At 34.7% G+C, this 18,333-nt stretch overlaps 4 protein-coding genes across 5 annotated transcripts; 3 read left to right on the plus strand and 1 right to left on the minus strand.

The window, feature by feature from the left end:
• Positions 1 to 587: 587 nt before the first annotated feature.
• On the plus strand, positions 588 to 2,498 carry LOC117212238 (endoplasmic reticulum resident protein 29). 2 transcript variants are annotated; one of them, XM_033456851.1, is made up of 4 exons: positions 588 to 706; positions 793 to 1,057; positions 1,548 to 1,946; positions 2,022 to 2,498. In XM_033456851.1, exons 2-4 carry the CDS (start codon positions 962 to 964, stop codon positions 2,256 to 2,258), a joined length of 732 nt encoding a protein of 243 aa, XP_033312742.1. In that variant the 5' UTR covers positions 588 to 706; positions 793 to 961; the 3' UTR covers positions 2,259 to 2,498. The 2 variants fall into 2 exon arrangements, with proteins under 2 accessions (XP_033312742.1, XP_033312741.1); XM_033456850.1 differs by having other exon boundaries at positions 645 to 1,057.
• A 432-nt stretch (positions 2,499 to 2,930) lies between these two features.
• On the minus strand, positions 2,931 to 4,272 carry LOC117212237 (ran-specific GTPase-activating protein-like). Its single transcript, XM_033456849.1, has 4 exons — positions 4,121 to 4,272; positions 3,730 to 3,887; positions 3,362 to 3,648; positions 2,931 to 3,269 (listed from the first exon to the last, which is right to left on the minus strand). The coding sequence occupies exons 1-4, from the start codon at positions 4,133 to 4,135 to the stop codon at positions 2,950 to 2,952; spliced, it is 780 nt and encodes a 259-aa protein (XP_033312740.1). The 5' UTR covers positions 4,136 to 4,272; the 3' UTR covers positions 2,931 to 2,949.
• A 410-nt stretch (positions 4,273 to 4,682) lies between these two features.
• On the plus strand, positions 4,683 to 8,309 carry LOC117212235 (serine/threonine-protein phosphatase alpha-2 isoform). Its single transcript, XM_033456847.1, has 5 exons — positions 4,683 to 4,917; positions 5,622 to 5,753; positions 5,869 to 6,099; positions 6,174 to 6,502; positions 6,641 to 8,309. Exons 1-5 carry the CDS (start codon positions 4,863 to 4,865, stop codon positions 6,881 to 6,883), a joined length of 990 nt encoding a protein of 329 aa, XP_033312738.1. The 5' UTR covers positions 4,683 to 4,862; the 3' UTR covers positions 6,884 to 8,309.
• A 1,120-nt stretch (positions 8,310 to 9,429) lies between these two features.
• On the plus strand, positions 9,430 to 15,532 carry LOC117212233 (T-box transcription factor TBX10-like). The gene is made up of 4 exons (XM_033456844.1): positions 9,430 to 10,431; positions 10,513 to 10,850; positions 11,015 to 11,266; positions 14,140 to 15,532. Exons 1-4 carry the CDS (start codon positions 10,302 to 10,304, stop codon positions 14,641 to 14,643), a joined length of 1,224 nt encoding a protein of 407 aa, XP_033312735.1. The 5' UTR covers positions 9,430 to 10,301; the 3' UTR covers positions 14,644 to 15,532.
• The last annotated feature ends 2,801 nt before the right edge of the window (positions 15,533 to 18,333 follow it).

Genomic DNA, 18,333 nt, shown 5'->3' on the forward strand with positions numbered 1-18,333 from the left:
TCCTCATGTTTTAGCGTTTATCTCTTTTCATGTATTAGCACAATATGTAAAGCTGTCAATAACACTGTGCTTAATACGATAGAACTCGATATCTGTATCTTTATGATTTTAACGACTAAAGTTATTTTATTCATTTTAGTCAACATCAGAAACCTATGAGAGAGTTGATACGATTCTAATAGTTCTTTTCGAATTTTACCGGAAACTTTAGATTAGCATTTCGTATAAGTGTAATTCACATTAAACAATCGAAATTCTGTTATTACAAAAAAATAATTGTACGATACACAACTTTATATTATATTTACTTTTATGTCCTTTCATACAAGTTAATTAAAATTGTTCGATTAATATTATAAATATTATTAAATCATACCTTTTGGTACCAAAATAAATAGGGGTTAACAGACAATTGAAATATCATTTGTATTAAAAGTGCAAATTAAATCATTCACTAACAAATATGTAATACGTATTAAGATGAAAGAGCAGATCTTATATTCTATTTTTTTGTATAGAAAATTGTCAAAATATCGTGTAAATATAAATTATCACAAGTTGCGATTACGTTCCCTGACATGACGTAGGTACATCCTGGTAGGTAACGCGCGGTTTCGTGTCCTTCTCTGATTCGACGACGGCAAAGCGCCGTATCTGCTTCTTTACCTGTATTTTATCAAGCCGTATTCGTGCTCTAGTATTTGAGGTTAGTTTTGAACGTTAACTAGGGAAAAAGCTCTCTATAACGAATCTACTTTTTTTAAGTGATAAAAAGCGCATCTCTTCTTTTAGTTACGTTTACGTATAATTGGCTGGTAACCTTATCAAAACATACAATAATCAAAGAACTGACTAATACACAAGACGTATCGCATTAAAGCCAAGGAATTCTGACCATTAAGTTGCCGGTCCTTAAGCGAAAAAGACGTTTAAAAAGTTATAGTCTCCCATCAGTTATAACATGCTTCCGTCAATTGTAGTACTTCTTGTTATCGGAATTGCAGCTGCCGAAGATTGCAAAGGATGTGTTTCTTTGGATTCTTATTCCTTTGACAAGGTACCTTAATCTTTTTAAATGTACGTTTCTTGGAATAATTACTCATTTTATTTGTTGAATTACATTTATCTCAAGTAAGATATACCCAGTAGTTGTTCGAAAATGAACAAAATCAACTTACTAGATTCTTTTGTTTTTTTTACCTTGTTGATTAGACCATTTGTTCCCATACTTACAGGACGCTTAGTTACATTAGAGACATGCTTATATTATAGAACAAAAAAATTTATGAAGTAAAAATATAATATCTATAAATGAATCAACATGGAAATAATAAGTGTATTTTAATATATTATTATTTAGTATCTTATTTAAAGCAAATGAACTAATAAGTATTACTATTTCGATTACCAGAAACCGTTTGCTTTTCACGAATCTCATATTGATTTAGACATACTATTATGCAAACGATATTTTATATCTTATTATATTGAGATATTTATAAAAAATATTCCATGCTCGTATAGTAAATAAAGTATTTGTGACATAGGTGATACCGAAATTCAAAGCGGCAATTGTTAAATTCGATGTGGCATTTCCATATGGAGAGAAACATGAACAGTACGCGCAAATAGCTGCAGGGACGAAAGATTCTCATGATCTATTGGTTGCTGAAGTGAGAGTGAAGGATTATGGCAATAAAGATAATTCTGATCTTGCCGCTCGCTATAAAATAAAGTCCAAAACATTCCCCGCTGTTCTTTTATTTCTTCAAGGAAAAACAGAACCAATTCCATTCGTTGCAGAAAAAGAAACTGATTTTACCGCGGATAGTATTAAGCGATTTATTAAAATGAAGTCTGGAATATATCTTGGTCTCCCTGGTTGTGTGGAACAATTAGATAGACTTGCAGAGGAATTCAGGACCAGCGGAGAAACAGAAAGAAAGGTAATATTACATAAATAACATAATTTATAAAATTATTATAAAAGTATGCAATTATAATTATTTTTTATTTCATAGGAGATATTAAACAAAGCTAAAGTCTTTGAAGGAACACTACCTGAAACGCAACGCGCTGCCGCAAAAGTTTATGTTAAAACTATGGAAAGAATACTAGAAAGAGGAGACGTTTTTGTTCAAACAGAACAAACTAGAATAGAGGGCATATTGAAAGGGAAATTATCAAATGAAAAGAAACGCACAATGGAAGAAAAACGTAATATCCTCCATTCTTTCTTATACAGAGACGAATTATGAAAAATTACCATCGTACAGTATTATAAATTTTGTTATGTATACTTTTGTAAAAATAGTGTCATATTAAAATCAAATATCCACTGATCGTTTTAAGTCCAATATCTTACAGCTCATTTTTTATAACTTAAAACGATACAGGTATTAGTCTGTACTGCATACATTCCAATATTTCAGACTGCAATTTATATAAATGTGAAAAGATTGAAGAAAACGTTTAAAAGAAATAAAATATTTAAAAGATCAGTCCCAAATTTTTTTTAGAAATAATGTTCCCATAAATACTAAAATTTTAATATTATTACACACCAAAATATATAAAAACATATAAGTAGTATTTTTAAAAATTGAATAACATTTCAAATTATATAAATTCTCGCATATTCAAGATTAAATAGTTGTCCTACTTTTTAATTTCTTATTTCTGATGAATTTAACATATGTCAATTTGTTCATCATAGTATAAATGCTAAAATATCCTTCATTAAGGAATCACTTATAACATATAACGATCGTATAAATATTGTCTTATTTATAAATTGAAAATTTGTTCAACCTGTCTATTAACGTCGTTGTTAAAATATTTTCCTACATTAAATTCAATGATCAAATATTTAAGCATATGCATGCATGTATGTTTATATTGGAATGTGCACTTATAGTTAGCATTTCTAATTCATAGAGATATAGATTTTTACTTCTTTTCCTCCACACCCTTAACTTGCAATTGTTCAAGTTCTTTAGCTACTTTTTCCATAGTTTCCCCATCTTTTATTTGTTTTTCAGAGGGTTCCACTTTTTCAGTTTCATTACTCTCAACTTTTAAATCTCCTTCTGTCAATTTGTTAGCTTGTTCTTCATTATCAGTACTTTCACTATAACTTACATCACTAGAAGGTTCACTATCACTCTCAACATGTTTTTCTTCAGTGTTATTTTTGCCAGCATATATTTCACACTCAGAGCCCACTATCTTCTTTGCCTTCTCAAAAGCTTCTTTCCAAACAGTTGCATCTATAGCAAAAAATATCAATAACAATTATATTAATAATTGATATTTTAAATTTTATCCACATTGTACATTTGCTCATTAATAATATATTTACTTTCTGCATTTGCAAATCTTATGGCAAGTAATTCTGGCTTAAGTTGTTCATCTGCATAGTCAGCAAGTACACTCCATACCCATGCTCTATCACTACCACAATTGGGTTTCAATTCCATCCAAGGAGTTACAAAATGATTAGCACAAATTTTAAGTGTTTTATCTCTACGCATTACAACTCTTACTGTATTTTTTGTTTTATGTCTTAATAACTTCACCTCTCCAGTACCACGTTCTTTCCACTCTGCTGGATTATTAGAAGAATCATAACGATATAATTTTGCTCTCCTACAAATAAAATAATATACACAAATATTAGATAAGAAACTTATAATATATATTTTAATGACTCTTGACATTTGAATTTACATTTTTATCATTTCAACTTCATCTTCTTCATTATTAGATACTTCTATTAATGGCAAAGAAATTATTGGTTCAAAATGTACGTCTACTTCGTTAGTTTCTTCATCATTTTCTTGAGTTTCACAGTTAACATTCTTCACATCAACATGATCTCCATTTAGCTATAAATCAACGCAGAGTATTTTATAGATATTGAAAAAGGATATTGAAAATAAAATTTGTTAAACCAATTAAAAGTATACGATTTATAAGATCGTGTTTTGTTTCTATAGACGCGACAATATAACCTACAGCGTCATTTGAAAAATTTTAAATAAATTACAATAAGCTTATTCATTACTGTATTGAATAATAATAATCTAGAGAGAATTATAAAAATAAATGTTATATTTACCACGTTTTCTGGCATTGTTTATCAATTTTACAAGAAAGATTATGCGACCACGTATCAAATACCACTAACTTCGACCTGTTTGATACCAAACTGTGATGTAGTATGATAAACCTCCATGATAACTCGTAGATATGTGTTTGAAATGATAATTATTCCCTATGCAATAAGAACTAAATATTGAAGAATTTTCAAATTAAAACTGTAAATAAAATTATTTACAAATATATTATCCCCCAATTTATTAAAATTAATAAATTTCAATAAATGAAATAACTTTAAATAATCTAGGGAGTTTCACTATCAATTTGTTTAGCACAAAATTTCTCTAGAGTATACAAGTACAAAATGCATTAATTTGATTTGTATACTTAATAGTTTTTAATTACTAGATCTAAATTGAAGAAATTTGACAGATTCGATTACGATTGTTCTAATAATCGATAGTATCGATATTACTAATATTTCCCTTTTCGTAATAATTGTATGATCGAGTATATATTCTGGTTTGTTCGATAAATCGACCAGTCGAACTCTATCGAACAGGAAAAGCTCGAATTTAGAGAGGGGGTAAAAGGGAGTGGAGTGCGCGGTTGTCCGGGCGGCCATTGCGGGTACATTGTCCGAAACCGCGAATGCAATTGAGTGCAGCTTGCCACACTAGTGAAATCCACGAAAATCAAAGGTCATCCCCAAAAGAAGGTGCTCCGTGTGAAGCCCGGGACGCGCACAAAACCCCGGCCCGATGGCTGAATCAGACAAACTTAATATTGACAACATCATAGCTCGGCTCTTGGAAGGTAAAGCTGCTCACTTGCCCTCCTTGAGGGAGGGGGAGGGGGGGTGATAGGACCTGAACTGTCTCCCGCGTCACCCTTTGTTATAACTTCTTCAACACGTAGTCCCTTACAATTTAAGTTGAACATTCGGCTGAAGATATTGCGTCTTTCGTTTTTCTTTTCATTCTTTTATCTTCTTCTTAGGTATCTGGTTTCTTTGATCGATTACGCAACTATCTTTAAATATAACCGATCTTAAATATTTTACACAAACCGACAATTGTTTGTTTACATGAAGTGAGATTGGCAATGTAATAGAAATGACTAGTTCTTGGATAAGACTCTTGCCTTGAGCTTGAGTGATTGCTGCAATATACTTTGTAATTTTTAATTTTACTTCTACTTGTCTCTATTATTTATAAAAGGATCCTAAAATGTATTAATAAATTAAACTGATTCATTCAAGAAGTTGTTCACTGTTAATGTTATAAAAAAAGTATAGTTTTGTATTACATACGAAAAGATGGATATATGTTAAACTTCTTGAATACTTGATTTGCGTCCTCTCAATGTAGGGACTGTTATTTATGTCTGTTGTACAGAAAATCACTTTTCTTTTAAGTTTTTTTTTTTTATCATGTATTTACAAGCTGCTTATAAAATTTGAGAATAAATTCTATTATATTTCATTGTACTTATTGCATGAAGATATTTTAATCTTATAGTGCGGGGAGCCAGGCCAGGGAAAAATGTACAATTAACAGAAGGAGAAATAAAAGGACTTTGCCTGAAGTCACGTGAAATTTTTTTATCACAACCTATTTTGTTAGAACTTGAAGCACCGCTTAAAATATGTGGTAAGTTATTTTTTATTATAATTCATACTTCATTTTTTTATTTTATTATGCACATATAAGTATGTATGTCAAGATATTTCAGGCAATAAGAAACAAAACGAATTTTACTTTTAAGGTGATATTCATGGGCAATATTATGATTTACTACGACTATTCGAATATGGTGGATTTCCACCAGAGAGTAACTATCTGTTTCTAGGAGACTATGTTGATAGAGGAAAACAGTCTTTAGAGACAATTTGTCTCCTCCTTGCCTATAAAATCAAATATCCTGAGAACTTCTTTTTACTTCGTGGAAATCATGAATGTGCATCCATTAATAGGATATATGGATTTTATGATGAATGTAAAAAATTACGTTTAAATGTAGCTTATTATAAAATGTTTGAATCTTAATCCTTACATTCTGGTATTATTCAGGTAAACGACGTTACAATATTAAACTATGGAAAACATTTACGGATTGTTTCAACTGCTTACCTGTTGCGGCAATAGTTGACGAAAAAATATTTTGTTGCCATGGTGGCCTTAGTCCAGATCTACAAAACATGGAACAGATCAGACGTATTATGCGACCAACAGATGTACCTGATCAAGGCTTATTGTGTGATCTATTATGGTCTGATCCAGACAAAGATACAATGGGTTGGGGAGAAAATGATCGTGGGGTATCATTTACATTTGGAGCTGAAGTAGTTGCCAAATTTTTACATAAGCATGACTTTGACCTTATTTGTCGTGCTCATCAGGTATGTATGTCATGACATATACAGAACTTTTAATTTTATTATATTATTCGTGTAAGACTTTATTTTTCAAATGTTATTATGATTGTGTAATTTCAATAAATTCTGAAAATATTAAGTAAAAATCTATGAAAATTTTAGGTGGTAGAAGATGGCTATGAATTTTTTGCAAAGAGACAGTTAGTTACCCTGTTCTCAGCACCAAACTACTGTGGCGAATTCGATAATGCTGGAGCTATGATGTCCGTTGATGAAACTCTCATGTGTAGTTTCCAAATTCTAAAACCAGCTGACAAAAAGAAATTAACGTACGGTGGCCTGAATGCAAATAGACCAGTGACTCCCCCACGAGGCGGTGGAAACAACAAAAGCAAGAAGAAGTGAAATCCTTAGATTTGTTTCTCATCCTTTTTTTTTGAACGTAACGTTTAGAACTTCAAAATAACTCCCTTAAAACCCTCAGTCTTTTAAGACATTAAGTTCTTGTAAGAGAAAAGATGTTATTGTTATTATTTCCTAGTATCGCTACTATTATTATCAACGCTATTACCATATTATTTTCGAATTTATCATGAATTCCGCTCACACATTAATGATCACACTTTAAGTAAAAGAAAATCCCGGAGGGGCGTAGTTTGTTAAGCGAAAGATAAACAAAGAAGTTCTTCATTAAAATAGAACAGTTCAAAGAGGGGAAAAATGCTATTAAATGGGTGTCTATAAAAAATTAACAGTAAGTTCAGTTATTGAAGATTAGATTAGAAATTCTATTAGAAGTATTGTTACAAAATACAAGAAAATTTCATGACGAATTCATTCTTAATTCTTTGCTTAACATTTTCTTCGGTGTTTTTATAGAATAAACGATTAGAAATTGCAATATCACTGATCAGAATATCATGGCATGGTACAATTGATGTAATATTAGACACAATTTTATTGTGCTATTTCTTCGCTTTGATGGCATGCATAACTACCTTATGTTAATGATAATATATGAATACTATCGAATACATAGTGGTTCTTAATGACATAAGTTCCAAGTGTGATACATAATTTTGGCTTTGTTATATTTCTGTAAATTGCACAAAATTTGTAAGTAACATACAGATACGACTTTCATAAAGAGACCGTTTTTGTAGAATGTGCTTTTGTAATTAAATTTTTATAAATCGCAAAAAAACAGTATGTTTTAGCTGTTCAGTAAAAATCGATTTCAATGAATATTTTTAAAAGAAAAAAGACTTATATATATATATATATACACATATATATATTCCTTATTTATACCTGTATCCCAAAATAAATTTATGATATACAAAGTATCGTGTATCCGTGAAGTTTCACTGGATTCTTCATGACATGCATTGCATTACTAATTTTCGGGAGGAAATGGTAATGATAGAACTACTATAAAAGCAGGCTGTAAATGTGTATAATGCAAGTAGCGAAGTTATGCATATATATACATACAATTTAAAAAACAAGGAATGTAAGAAGAAACCCCGATTTGTAAGGATTCATCATATAAACATTAACGGTCCCTTTTGTCGGGAATAATTTCACTAATCTCATATGACCACATTTATATTTTATTATCGATCTTGTTCAGTCCCTTGACATACTCTTCATGTATCATGTAGGTCGTAAAACTATTTTTCAGTGATGTCACCACTACGAATCGTATGTAAGAAGAAATCATAAGGTACTGTTCTGTAAAAATTAGCGCAACAAACACCTGTCATCCGCCTCCCTTGTACTTGTACATTAATTTCTATCTTCTAAATAAAACTCACAAAAAAGCATTCATTTACCTCTTTTGTTCTCAGTTATGCTTAATATCTTTAGTCACCATCTTATATATATCCATTTTTTCATGCTTTATAGAATCATCTTGTCCGATTCTTAATTTGTTCACGAGACATTTTATACATATGTACTTACATATATATACCTGAAAAGCTACTGGTACTATTAATCATATCGTTGCGAAAAGAATGTCCAATAATACAAATTTGTAATACACACATATTTAATTATACAAATCTATTCGTTTTTCCAAATACAGAACTTTATTATTAATTTGATTAGATACTTTAGCAGCTTAAATCGATATAGGTTCAGGTCCATGCTAAAGTAATAAGTACAATCTGATTAGACACTCGATAATCTTAACAGTTCAAGACAGATACATATTTCGATATTTGAAGTTTTGGAATGACGAAATTTCATATATGGTGGACATTATGTTATGTATGAACTGCTAATAATAAATCTCTAAAGTTCTAAACGAACACCGATTTTTAAAACTAGTAATAAAAGTAATGCACAACTACCGTTTGTAAATAATTACAGGAATTGGAAATATAATAACTTCAGAATATACAGATGTTTGTACTTATAACATTTTTCCAATTAGTGTGATGCGATGTATTACAGGAATGAAGAACTTTTGGCTAAAAAAATGATGTCGTTCCCCTAAATTGCTACTTCTTAAATTCTCTTCCAAAAAGTGCTTCGATTTAAAAACAATATGTACATAAAAAATTTTAAACAACGGTCAGATAATCTAACTTCGTAATTGATAAGAAAAAGATAAAGATCTATATATGTAGATCGTCTAATCGATAATCACTTGTTTACTTAATGTTGAACTAAAGTCTGCTACGAATGTTTGATTGTTTAAAAGAAAAAAAAAAAAGAATAGGTTTACATAATTAGACAGATTCCCACAAAGAAGACCGTGAAAGAATAATAATACGTAAAGAAAATTAACTTATATCGTTGTGACGCGGTATCACCGAATCAACACCTCGTTGTAATCAATTAACCCTGATGGTTTAACGTCGAGGTACACGAGAGACGAGCCTCGTCCCTGAGAGCGTACCGTGCTACCCCCGAGTGTTTGCCCCGTCCTCGAAGACTCCGCCTTTTGGCACGAGATTCAGAGGAAGAGGATGTAGTTAGCATCTTGTGAACGCAAGTTAGCCTAGCGTGGGTGTCCGCGTAGGAGGATCTTTGAGAAACCCCTCCTTCCTCGTGGAAACTTTCCCTTCCTCCCGATCCTCCTCTCCACGTTTCTTGATCGGTTTTACCTCAGAGAGAGGAAACCGGCAGAAAGGAGAGGAGGAGATTCCTGTGAAAAGAGAGAGGGCATAGATCGGAGAGTGATGTCTCGATGATAAGCCACGAGGTGTAGTCGACTCGGGGGAGTTCTTTCTGATTCATCCGATGCCGCGTTCACGCCACGGCTTTAAACCTTGTCAGCGTTCGGATCTCGAGGTGAAGACAAGTCCTGTTGACGAGAGGTGTGAGAGCCCGTCGACGATGTCGAGCAACCTCTGATATTCGCTCAGGATCTCGAATCTCGCTGATTGCCTCAAAACGCTTAATGAGCGGTTACGAAAGATAAGCATTCTACGAATCTCGTTCACCGATTCCTTTTTTTCCTTCTATGTTCCGACGTCGACAAACGGTATCCCCATCTGCACGTGTCGTCCGATTGTTTTATACGTATCTGTTGCTCGACCAACGAAAACACTGCAAACAAAAGTAAAAGAAATTCTATAAGTGCTTATACGTGTTGTGACAGTTTCGTTACTTATTATGGGAACACTGGGTGATTGTGTTTAAATTGTGCAATTAACATTCGTCAAAACATTATGTAATTAAAGGAAAGATTCTTTGCAATTATAAGTGAACCTAGTGTTATAGTTCGATAGTTTTGATAAAACAAAAAGTAAATCCACGCATAAAACTTGGAGGGAACTATCCTGTTGATGAAACTTAAGAATCGGTAAAAATGCAACAGCAACATGATCAACGACACGATATTACCGCCGATTGTTGTTATCAGCAATGGGCTTCTCATCATCAGAGTCATCATGCTCAACCTATAACGAATGTACCGTCCCCAATGCAACAAATGGAAGGTACTTTCATCATTTCTTAATCACGAACGTCATTCAAAATATCCAAGATGTTTCTCTTAATATTCTGTAACATTATCTCAGCATGTTTGCAATCAGCGGGAAGAGTGAAACGATCCCGCAGTCCAACTTCATCGAAGGCATCCCTAACTCCGCACGTCACGAATTCATCGATTTCTTCATCGACTGCTGTCCAATCTCGTAATGATAGCAACAATAACAATCATAATCACAGCGATCATCATCCAAGCGAGAATGGCGCAAATTCGACGGAAGAAGCTAGCTCGAAGAGGCCTCTTCATCCTGCTCTCGTTGGTGCTGGAGCTGCATTGGAAGCGAAACCCCTTTGGGAAGAATTTCATCAATTGGGAACGGAAATGATAGTCACTAAAGCTGGAAGAAGAATGTTTCCTACTTTTCAAGTATTACGATAGTTGCTTTTTATATTTAACTGTACATGATACAAAAGGATAAAGACTGCGTGCCTGTCTAATAGAAATTTTTTTTTTTTTTTATTTATCTGTTGAAATTACAATCAATTCTCGCGTTGAGAATCGTCTAATAGAAATGAATCCTTAATTTACAGTGTCGATTTTTCGGTTTGGACCCCACTACCGACTACCTTCTAGTGATGGATTTCGTACCTTGCGACGACAAGAGGTACAGATACGCTTTTCACAGTAGCGCTTGGGTAGTTGCTGGTCGTGCGGATCCAGTCTCACCCCCGAGGATTCACGTACATCCTGACAGTCCTGCGAGTGGAGCTCACTGGATGAAGCAGCCAGTTTCCTTCGACAAACTGAAACTGACTAACAATCAACTCGACGACAACGGACATGTGAGTGATATCTTGCTTATTCTTGTTGTATAATTATTCTTTAAACTTTAAACGGTGAATCTGAAACCAGACTTGCTTTATCGCGAAGATGTTTGGATGGCGAACCGAAATGATTATAAAGCAGTGTAATTCATTATGGAAGTAACACAAAAGAGAAACACCTAAGCAATATAATGTAGAATGAGGGATGCAAGGGAAGTCTCCGCTGTAGTATCGCGTTCCATGTGTTTGTCGTTTACGGACGAGTTCGCCTTAATTGACCTGAGATACGAGCCTGTCTTCCGCGAGAAATTACAACGGCGCTACCGACACGCGGTAAAGTTTTACGAGATAATTCGTCTTTTAATGTTCCATCGTTCTTTCTTTTTCCCTTTCAACGATTCACTTTTACGTTTAATGAATCCCGACCGTAAAAAGATCCGATTTCGTTTATGACGCATACTCGTATTTCTTGAATAATTTCATCCGGCGCAAAAATGAATTGAATGGATGTTGAATGAACGAAAAACCATCGGTCGTTAAACAGTAAATCGGCTACGCTGCATAGTACGACAATGAAGCATGGTTCCATTGGAAGCTATTATCGTCTTACGAGTAATTAGTAGCAATAATTGTTTTAACACGTTGTTCAGATTTATGTCTTGTTGGCAGATGAAGCTTCATCGCTAAGGAAACGAGTCATTGACTTTATTTCCTTTAGGATTATTCTTATAAAAAATGAATGCTGTAAATAATTAAATTAGGAAAATTATAGTAAACCAGTTCGTGCTATTTCATTGACATATAGATTTGAATATTAGTTTAGGATTGTAATTGCTAGTATTGGAACTCTATCACTAGCTTTCGTCGTATTTCTACTGAACACACTCCCACTTTGTGTACTCTTTACATCTTCTCTTGTCCGCGCCTTATTAATCCTGTTCTCCTGTCGCCACGCAGAACGGCAATAGAAACTATACCGCACGTAAAGTAATGTAAACATATGTAATATAAACTAAGCCGTGGAAGCCCTGGGAAAAGACGGTAAAACTTTGGTGTTTACGATTTTTAAAAGAATTACCAGCGTAAAAGAATTCTTCATTCTTATAGCGTAGAAAATTATAAATGTGAAAGTATATAGCTATTTGGGAAGTTGGTTTACTTAACCAACCACTTAAATTTCATTAAACTAAAAAATTACTTAACAGAAAATTATTTTACTATCAACTCTAGATAAAACATTCTAACTAAGGGGACAGTATATGCCAAACAATTACCTAGAGTGAAAGACAAATTTGTTTTGCAGTTGATGCTAAACTTAAATTTCATAAAATTAAAAAATTAGCTAATATAAAATTATTCTGTTACTCCGTGTATGCTACGGAACAGGTAGCGTCAAGCAATCAGGGAAAGTACAAAGCAGTGAACAGTAATTTGTTACAATCTACTGTTCACATGCCTCGAACCTCGAAAAATTCTTCCATTCTTCTTAACCCTCGTTCTTCTTCATTATGTCCTAATGCACCTGCAGTTGTGCCAAAAATAATCGTCCCTACGTATCCGTGCCAAATTCAACGTGTCAGGCACCATTGCAAATGAAGTGTTTCAGTGTTGAGGCGTATTGGCATACTGATTAATGAATTTACCTTCGGTTGATTCGTCAGTCGCTAATCAGTGAGAGAACGGGTGTGCGCAACCTTCGAACTGTCATAATATCCACCAAACGCGATGTCACAACTCATCCTCCCCGGATTGGTTTCAATTTGGTTGCTCTTAATTCTCATCCATTTATTTCAAAAATTGCACGATCACACGGTTGTCCAACGTATGATCGATTATTCCAAATGCAAATCAATCGCATCCGGAAATTTTCTCTAAGTTCTATCTGTGGCTCAATATTCAACTACGAGACAAAAACAGTACAAATTTTGCACATATATCATTCGACAGCAGATAAGAAAATACGGGATTATTTTCATCGGACGGATTTTCTTGACGAACACCGTACGCTTTCAAAACACGGAGACTCTTTAGTTCGCGTTCCGTTCGAAAATTTATTGCGTTTCGCGCAGAAAGAATTTTGACTCGTGGAGGGTGACCCTTCTTTCACGCGCTATGGAACAGTTTGTTCCTTTAATTGCGCTTGGAAAGACGTGCCACCGGGTTTTATAAAAAAGTTGGAATCCAGCGTTGAAACGCTCAACGATCTCAGTTTCTTAATTGGTGGTTTTGTACTTTCAAATGCTTTCAGCGAAGAAAAGAGTTTAAAACAAGTTTGAAAATCATAGAAAATTCTGTCTCAAACTTTAATTTTTAAAATACTTCAAATGGAAATCAGAAAGGATCATCTTAAGAAGATAGACGAGTGGAATGTTGAAACAATGGCAACCAAAATTGCATATCCGAAAAAATTTAGTTGCCGGTGTCAGGCCACACACATATTCTGTATTGCGAGGATGACCCTTTTCCTCCCTCCTTCCCTCTGCACTCCATTTTCTGTGTATTCAAAGAAACACATGCCCTAGCTCACATATGCCGGTGTGCAAGAGGAATGACGAGGGTGTCGGGTTGCCAGAAAGAATCGGGGGTTAGTTTTTACACTAATTAGTCACCGAGTCTCTTGTGGCTGTCAAACATTGTGACCGCCCCCCTGCGGTTGTCCTTCCTCTAAGAGGAAGAAGGTCCTCACGTGTGCTTTTTTTTATTCATTTTCTTCTTTGCTTCTTTTCACCCGTTACGATCACTGTGTATCAATAATATATTACACCATAAGATCATAGGAAAGCTTCACATACTTTCTCATAAGTAATTTTATTTAAGAATTTAATTAATTCTTACCTAAATCTTTATATATCCAATATAAGTAACAATTATTTTATTATTTTACGTTACAGATAATCCTGAACTCGATGCATAGATATCAGCCACGATGCCACGTAGTGGTTGCACCATCGCCGCCGGGTTCCGCTCCCGATCCTCGTACGGAGAATTTCAAAACTTTCACCTTTCCGGAAACGCGATTCACTGCGGTCACGGCTTATCAAAATCATCGTATCACGCAACTCAAAATTGCTAGCAATCCATTTGCGAAAGGTTTTCGTGACTGTGAATCGGATGAGTGTGACTCTGTCGCAGTTTCAAGTATGCAGAATCCTGCAAAGAGACCTGCAACAGGAAGTGCCAGCGTTTTGACATCCAACTACGTAAACACGATACCCACCGTACAAATTCCAAGCATATCGAGCCAAGAACATCATCAATTTTACGGTGCGACCGCAGCAGGACCTTGGACTTACCCTGGACACCATGGACAACCAACTGCACATATGAATTCGGTCCACTATCCTGCGCATCCTCATCATCCCCATACTGGACCCTCATTGTATGGGCCACGGTAATTCGGATCTCTATTTTCTTGGGAATTCATGAAAGTTTCGGTGAAACTGTGAACAATTGTGATTGTGATTCAAAGTAGATTTTTATACGATAAATGCTTACTGCTAAATTGCTCGATGAAAGTATCTATAAGGCGAAGAAGATAAAATTATTTAATTAAAACTAGAATAGCCAAAAATGATGCTTTGGTTTTAATCGAGTGCCAAAGTTTTATCACGTCGCGTGATAGAAAATAAGTATTACGCGAAGTATAAGCTTAACAAATTGTGCCTTAATAGAGAAATAATAACGAGAAACACTTATCAAAGTTATACCAAAGATAATGTTGATTATATTTAAATATATAATATACAGTTACTTAAATTATATGTAGTGTACCTTTGTAGATAAGAAGATATAAAGAACAATTGTAAATTGAGAGTAATGATACGATCGATAATGGCATACTTCTCGTGACGCAAGGTCCCTAGATAAATCATTATTATTTTCATAAACGTACTTACTATTTATTTAAAAATACTTAATATTTAATGATTCGTATATGTAAAATACTAGGATATTTGTAAGATTTATCGAAGATGCTTATATTAAAATGATGATTTACTAGAGGATCTTGCAAAAGCACAAGAGAGAAAATTAAAGTTCCATTGGTGTTCACGATGATCAAATCGCGTGATACAAATCGGTGGTGTCGTAGGTCCGTAGCGGACTGGTTGAGAAAGAAAGTGCCTTTTGTAGGAGCAAAGTGCATCTATTTATACAGGGTGTCTGAAATGCCAAACGAGCCTAAAACGCTCTCGAGCCAAGACGGGAAAGTAAACGCACCGTGACAACCCATGAGAGAGCTTGGCTACTAAGTGCCTTAATAAATTATTCTCCAAGTATCGTGTACCATTGTGTTTCGAAACTTTCTTGCCTTCTTATGTTACACAACGTATTCGAAAAAATGGAAACTCTATAAAGTAAACGAGAATCTAAAGCCAAGTACTTGAGTTTAAAGTTAACCATTTCACAACCTCTTACGAATTCCTTTTCCCGTGATTTCCTTGTGGTCCAATGACGCGTATATAAGTGAACATTTTTTCTCGAACTGCTCTTTTCAAAATTTGTCAAAGAAGTTTTCAAATGTTTGCTCGAATTGTTTTACCAAACGTTCACATAAACGTAGTATGTACACGACTTGACATCGGGACTGTTAGAAATGACAATCTAATGCCAACAAAGCGAAGTAGCATAGAATTTGAGCGTCTCAGTCTGTCGGTTCCTAAGCGTAGAAAAACGGATGGACCGACGTGCACCATGATTGATGGCGACGCGAAGAACCTCGTTGTGTAAACATATTATATACCGTATCCTTAATGACTCTCGGTGAACATCTTCCCTCGTGCATTCACAAAACGTTTTGCAGTCATTCATGACCCGCACATGTTTCCGCAATGAATAAAAATAAGAGCAGAAACCTGGATTGAAACGAGCGAAGTAACTATTATTATTCAAATTGATATTGCATTAATTTTGAATGTGCGTGTATCAATTTGTACCTTTGCAGTTTCTTTCTTTGATTTTTAACCCAATGCTCCTTTCTAGCCAGAGTAAAACATAAAGAAACAGATGATCAGCCAGTTGTTACATTCTTAACACGTTTCTATTACTCCTTGTTGAAAAGAAGCAGATCGTGTTCCAAGATTTTCGACACATGTCCATAAAAAATGAAACTTTCTCTCAACTGGAGATGGCAAAAGCAGAAGTAAAGAAGGGAAGATGAAATCTCATGTTTCGAGAGAACCGGTGCAAGCATAGACTTTTCGTCTACAGAGAGACCGCGCTTATCGGTGACGCGTGACGGCGCCGGTAATAAAAAGGGGCGGCCGTCGGCCTATCTTCGCTCATTCTTTCATCTTCCTCGTAGGTACTAGTCCCGTGGAAGTTAACCCCTAACCCTTGACGGGGTTAGTTGACATTGCGCTGCTGGTGGCACCGCTGTTCGCGAGAACCAGCTGTTCTCGAAGATCTACCTTTCAGAAACTTGAAAGGACGCCTTTCTCGATAAGCGGGACACCGGCGACGTTATAATGATAATTCATCGGTTAATAAGTATAGCTATGAATATGTCTAAAAAAAAACAAAGATTTTTTTAATAAATAATCATAGAAGATAGAAAGTGGAGGATCGAACAGAAATATCTGTAAAATAATAATTACTTGAACGTTGTAATATTCATGAATCTATATAAATTTTGCGTTCTACCTTAAAAAAAGAAAGAAAAGACTCCCAACGAAGCATCTGGAATTTGTCACTTATCCTTCGACCACCCAAATACGGTATCTTTGAACAAAGATTCTATCCACTGAATGATATCCCGTATAAGATGAAACGACAGGTTGCGCTAGAAATAAGGAGAATAAAATGACAGATAGCAGTCTAGAGAAAGCGACTGCTTAATAAATTTCGCTAATTTTCCGGTAGTAGCTTGTTGGTCTCGGATCAAAGACCGACAAATGAATCGCTCAGTAGATAGAAGAAAAAAAGGCGAGAAATAGGAAGAAAAAGCAAGGAAGAGCGTGCATCCGTAAACCGAAACATCTTGGGGTGAGGTCTTGCGTTATCCCACGGGCTATGAATCCGTCATCGCTAGCTACCAGAGGGAATACTGCGTATACGTGCAACGACTGCCAGGGCTTTTATAGTTTCCATGCAGTTTGATATAACCAAACGGTTTTTAAACCTTCAACAAGAACTGCGCTTTACTTTCAACCAGCCACTGGAACACAAAAAAGATGAAAGCTCCTGAATAGTGTAGATGAATGAACAATGGTTGAATTTTTTGATACATAGTTCTTTCATTGGTTTTCAAGCCTTTCTTCATAATATTTCGACAAAAATGAAGATTAGTTCATACATTAAGCGGGACGAATAAGCTTACGTTAACGAATAAGAAATAACTATAATTATAAAATTCTCTCTTTGTGATCTTGAAATACTTGAAGAGAATAGAAGGAAATACTTTCCCAGGGGTTTTGTCAATTTTATGAAAAACAAAAAGAACATTTGTTATTTCGAGAGATAGGGAGAGGTTTCCGTTTCGGTGCAAAGCTCTCAAAAGAAGAGAAGCGTGTAGATCTAGTGTCTCGTACGACGGTGGCGTATACGACGAGCAGAAGTTCATATCCTGCGGTACCAGCCACACGAATATGGCTGCAATGACAGATTTACAGATTCCAGCCATCGGGCTGGTCGCTTCTTCGAGATTCTTAAAGCATACGTTCAGCGAGCGAGATGTGCCTTGGATGGTCCGAGTGCGCGTCAAATCGCACCTCGACTGTTTATGCTTTACGTCTGCAACCTTCGTCTCTGTCTACTTCTTAAATTTCTTCGTCGTCACCGCCCTTCTTTTGCTCCATGTGACTCGCGTTTTATTTAAGTATTGAAATCTTGAAAACTCGGTTTAACAGTTCTTGTACTTTTTCAAACCAATTTGTCAATTTTTTATATATATTACATTAAAACAGTGATTCTATTGTTCAACCCAATATTAAAGTTATAGTCTTAATTTACAAAAAAATGTATTTTTGAATTCAAAATCTAAAAGAAGAAATTCATTGCACGGTAACCGAAATTAAGCATCAAATACAGCATATAATTGACATTGAAAAAGTAACGAGCATCGTCGTTAGCTTGTGCTCGAGTCTTAT

Source organism: Bombus bifarius, unplaced genomic scaffold (assembly GCF_011952205.1).
Source record: "Bombus bifarius isolate JDL3187 unplaced genomic scaffold, Bbif_JDL3187 scf7180000008286, whole genome shotgun sequence".
Taxonomy (NCBI): domain Eukaryota; kingdom Metazoa; phylum Arthropoda; class Insecta; order Hymenoptera; family Apidae; genus Bombus; species Bombus bifarius.

Excerpts from the sequence above, each read along its gene's own strand:
- LOC117212235 (XM_033456847.1), top strand. The coding sequence starts at position 4,863 with ATGGCTGAATCAGACAAACTTAATATTGACAACATCATAGCTCGGCTC. Across the intron at positions 4,918-5,621 it reads CATAGCTCGGCTCTTGGAAG|TGCGGGGAGCCAGGCCAGGG; the intron begins GTAAAGCTGCTC and ends TTAATCTTATAG. Across the intron at positions 6,503-6,640 it reads TTATTTGTCGTGCTCATCAG|GTGGTAGAAGATGGCTATGA; the intron begins GTATGTATGTCA and ends TGAAAATTTTAG.
- LOC117212237 (XM_033456849.1), bottom strand. Across the intron at positions 3,649-3,729 it reads GAAGTTGAAATGATAAAAAT|GAGAGCAAAATTATATCGTT; the intron begins GTAAATTCAAAT and ends TTTTATTTGTAG. Across the intron at positions 3,270-3,361 it reads AAGATTTGCAAATGCAGAAA|ATGCAACTGTTTGGAAAGAA; the intron begins GTAAATATATTA and ends TTTTTGCTATAG.
- LOC117212238 (XM_033456851.1), top strand. The coding sequence starts at position 962 with ATGCTTCCGTCAATTGTAGTACTTCTTGTTATCGGAATTGCAGCTGCC. Across the intron at positions 1,058-1,547 it reads ATTCTTATTCCTTTGACAAG|GTGATACCGAAATTCAAAGC; the intron begins GTACCTTAATCT and ends TTTGTGACATAG. Across the intron at positions 1,947-2,021 it reads GCGGAGAAACAGAAAGAAAG|GAGATATTAAACAAAGCTAA; the intron begins GTAATATTACAT and ends TTTATTTCATAG.
- LOC117212233 (XM_033456844.1), top strand. The coding sequence starts at position 10,302 with ATGCAACAGCAACATGATCAACGACACGATATTACCGCCGATTGTTGT. Across the intron at positions 10,432-10,512 it reads CCCAATGCAACAAATGGAAG|CATGTTTGCAATCAGCGGGA; the intron begins GTACTTTCATCA and ends ACATTATCTCAG. Across the intron at positions 10,851-11,014 it reads GAATGTTTCCTACTTTTCAA|TGTCGATTTTTCGGTTTGGA; the intron begins GTATTACGATAG and ends CTTAATTTACAG.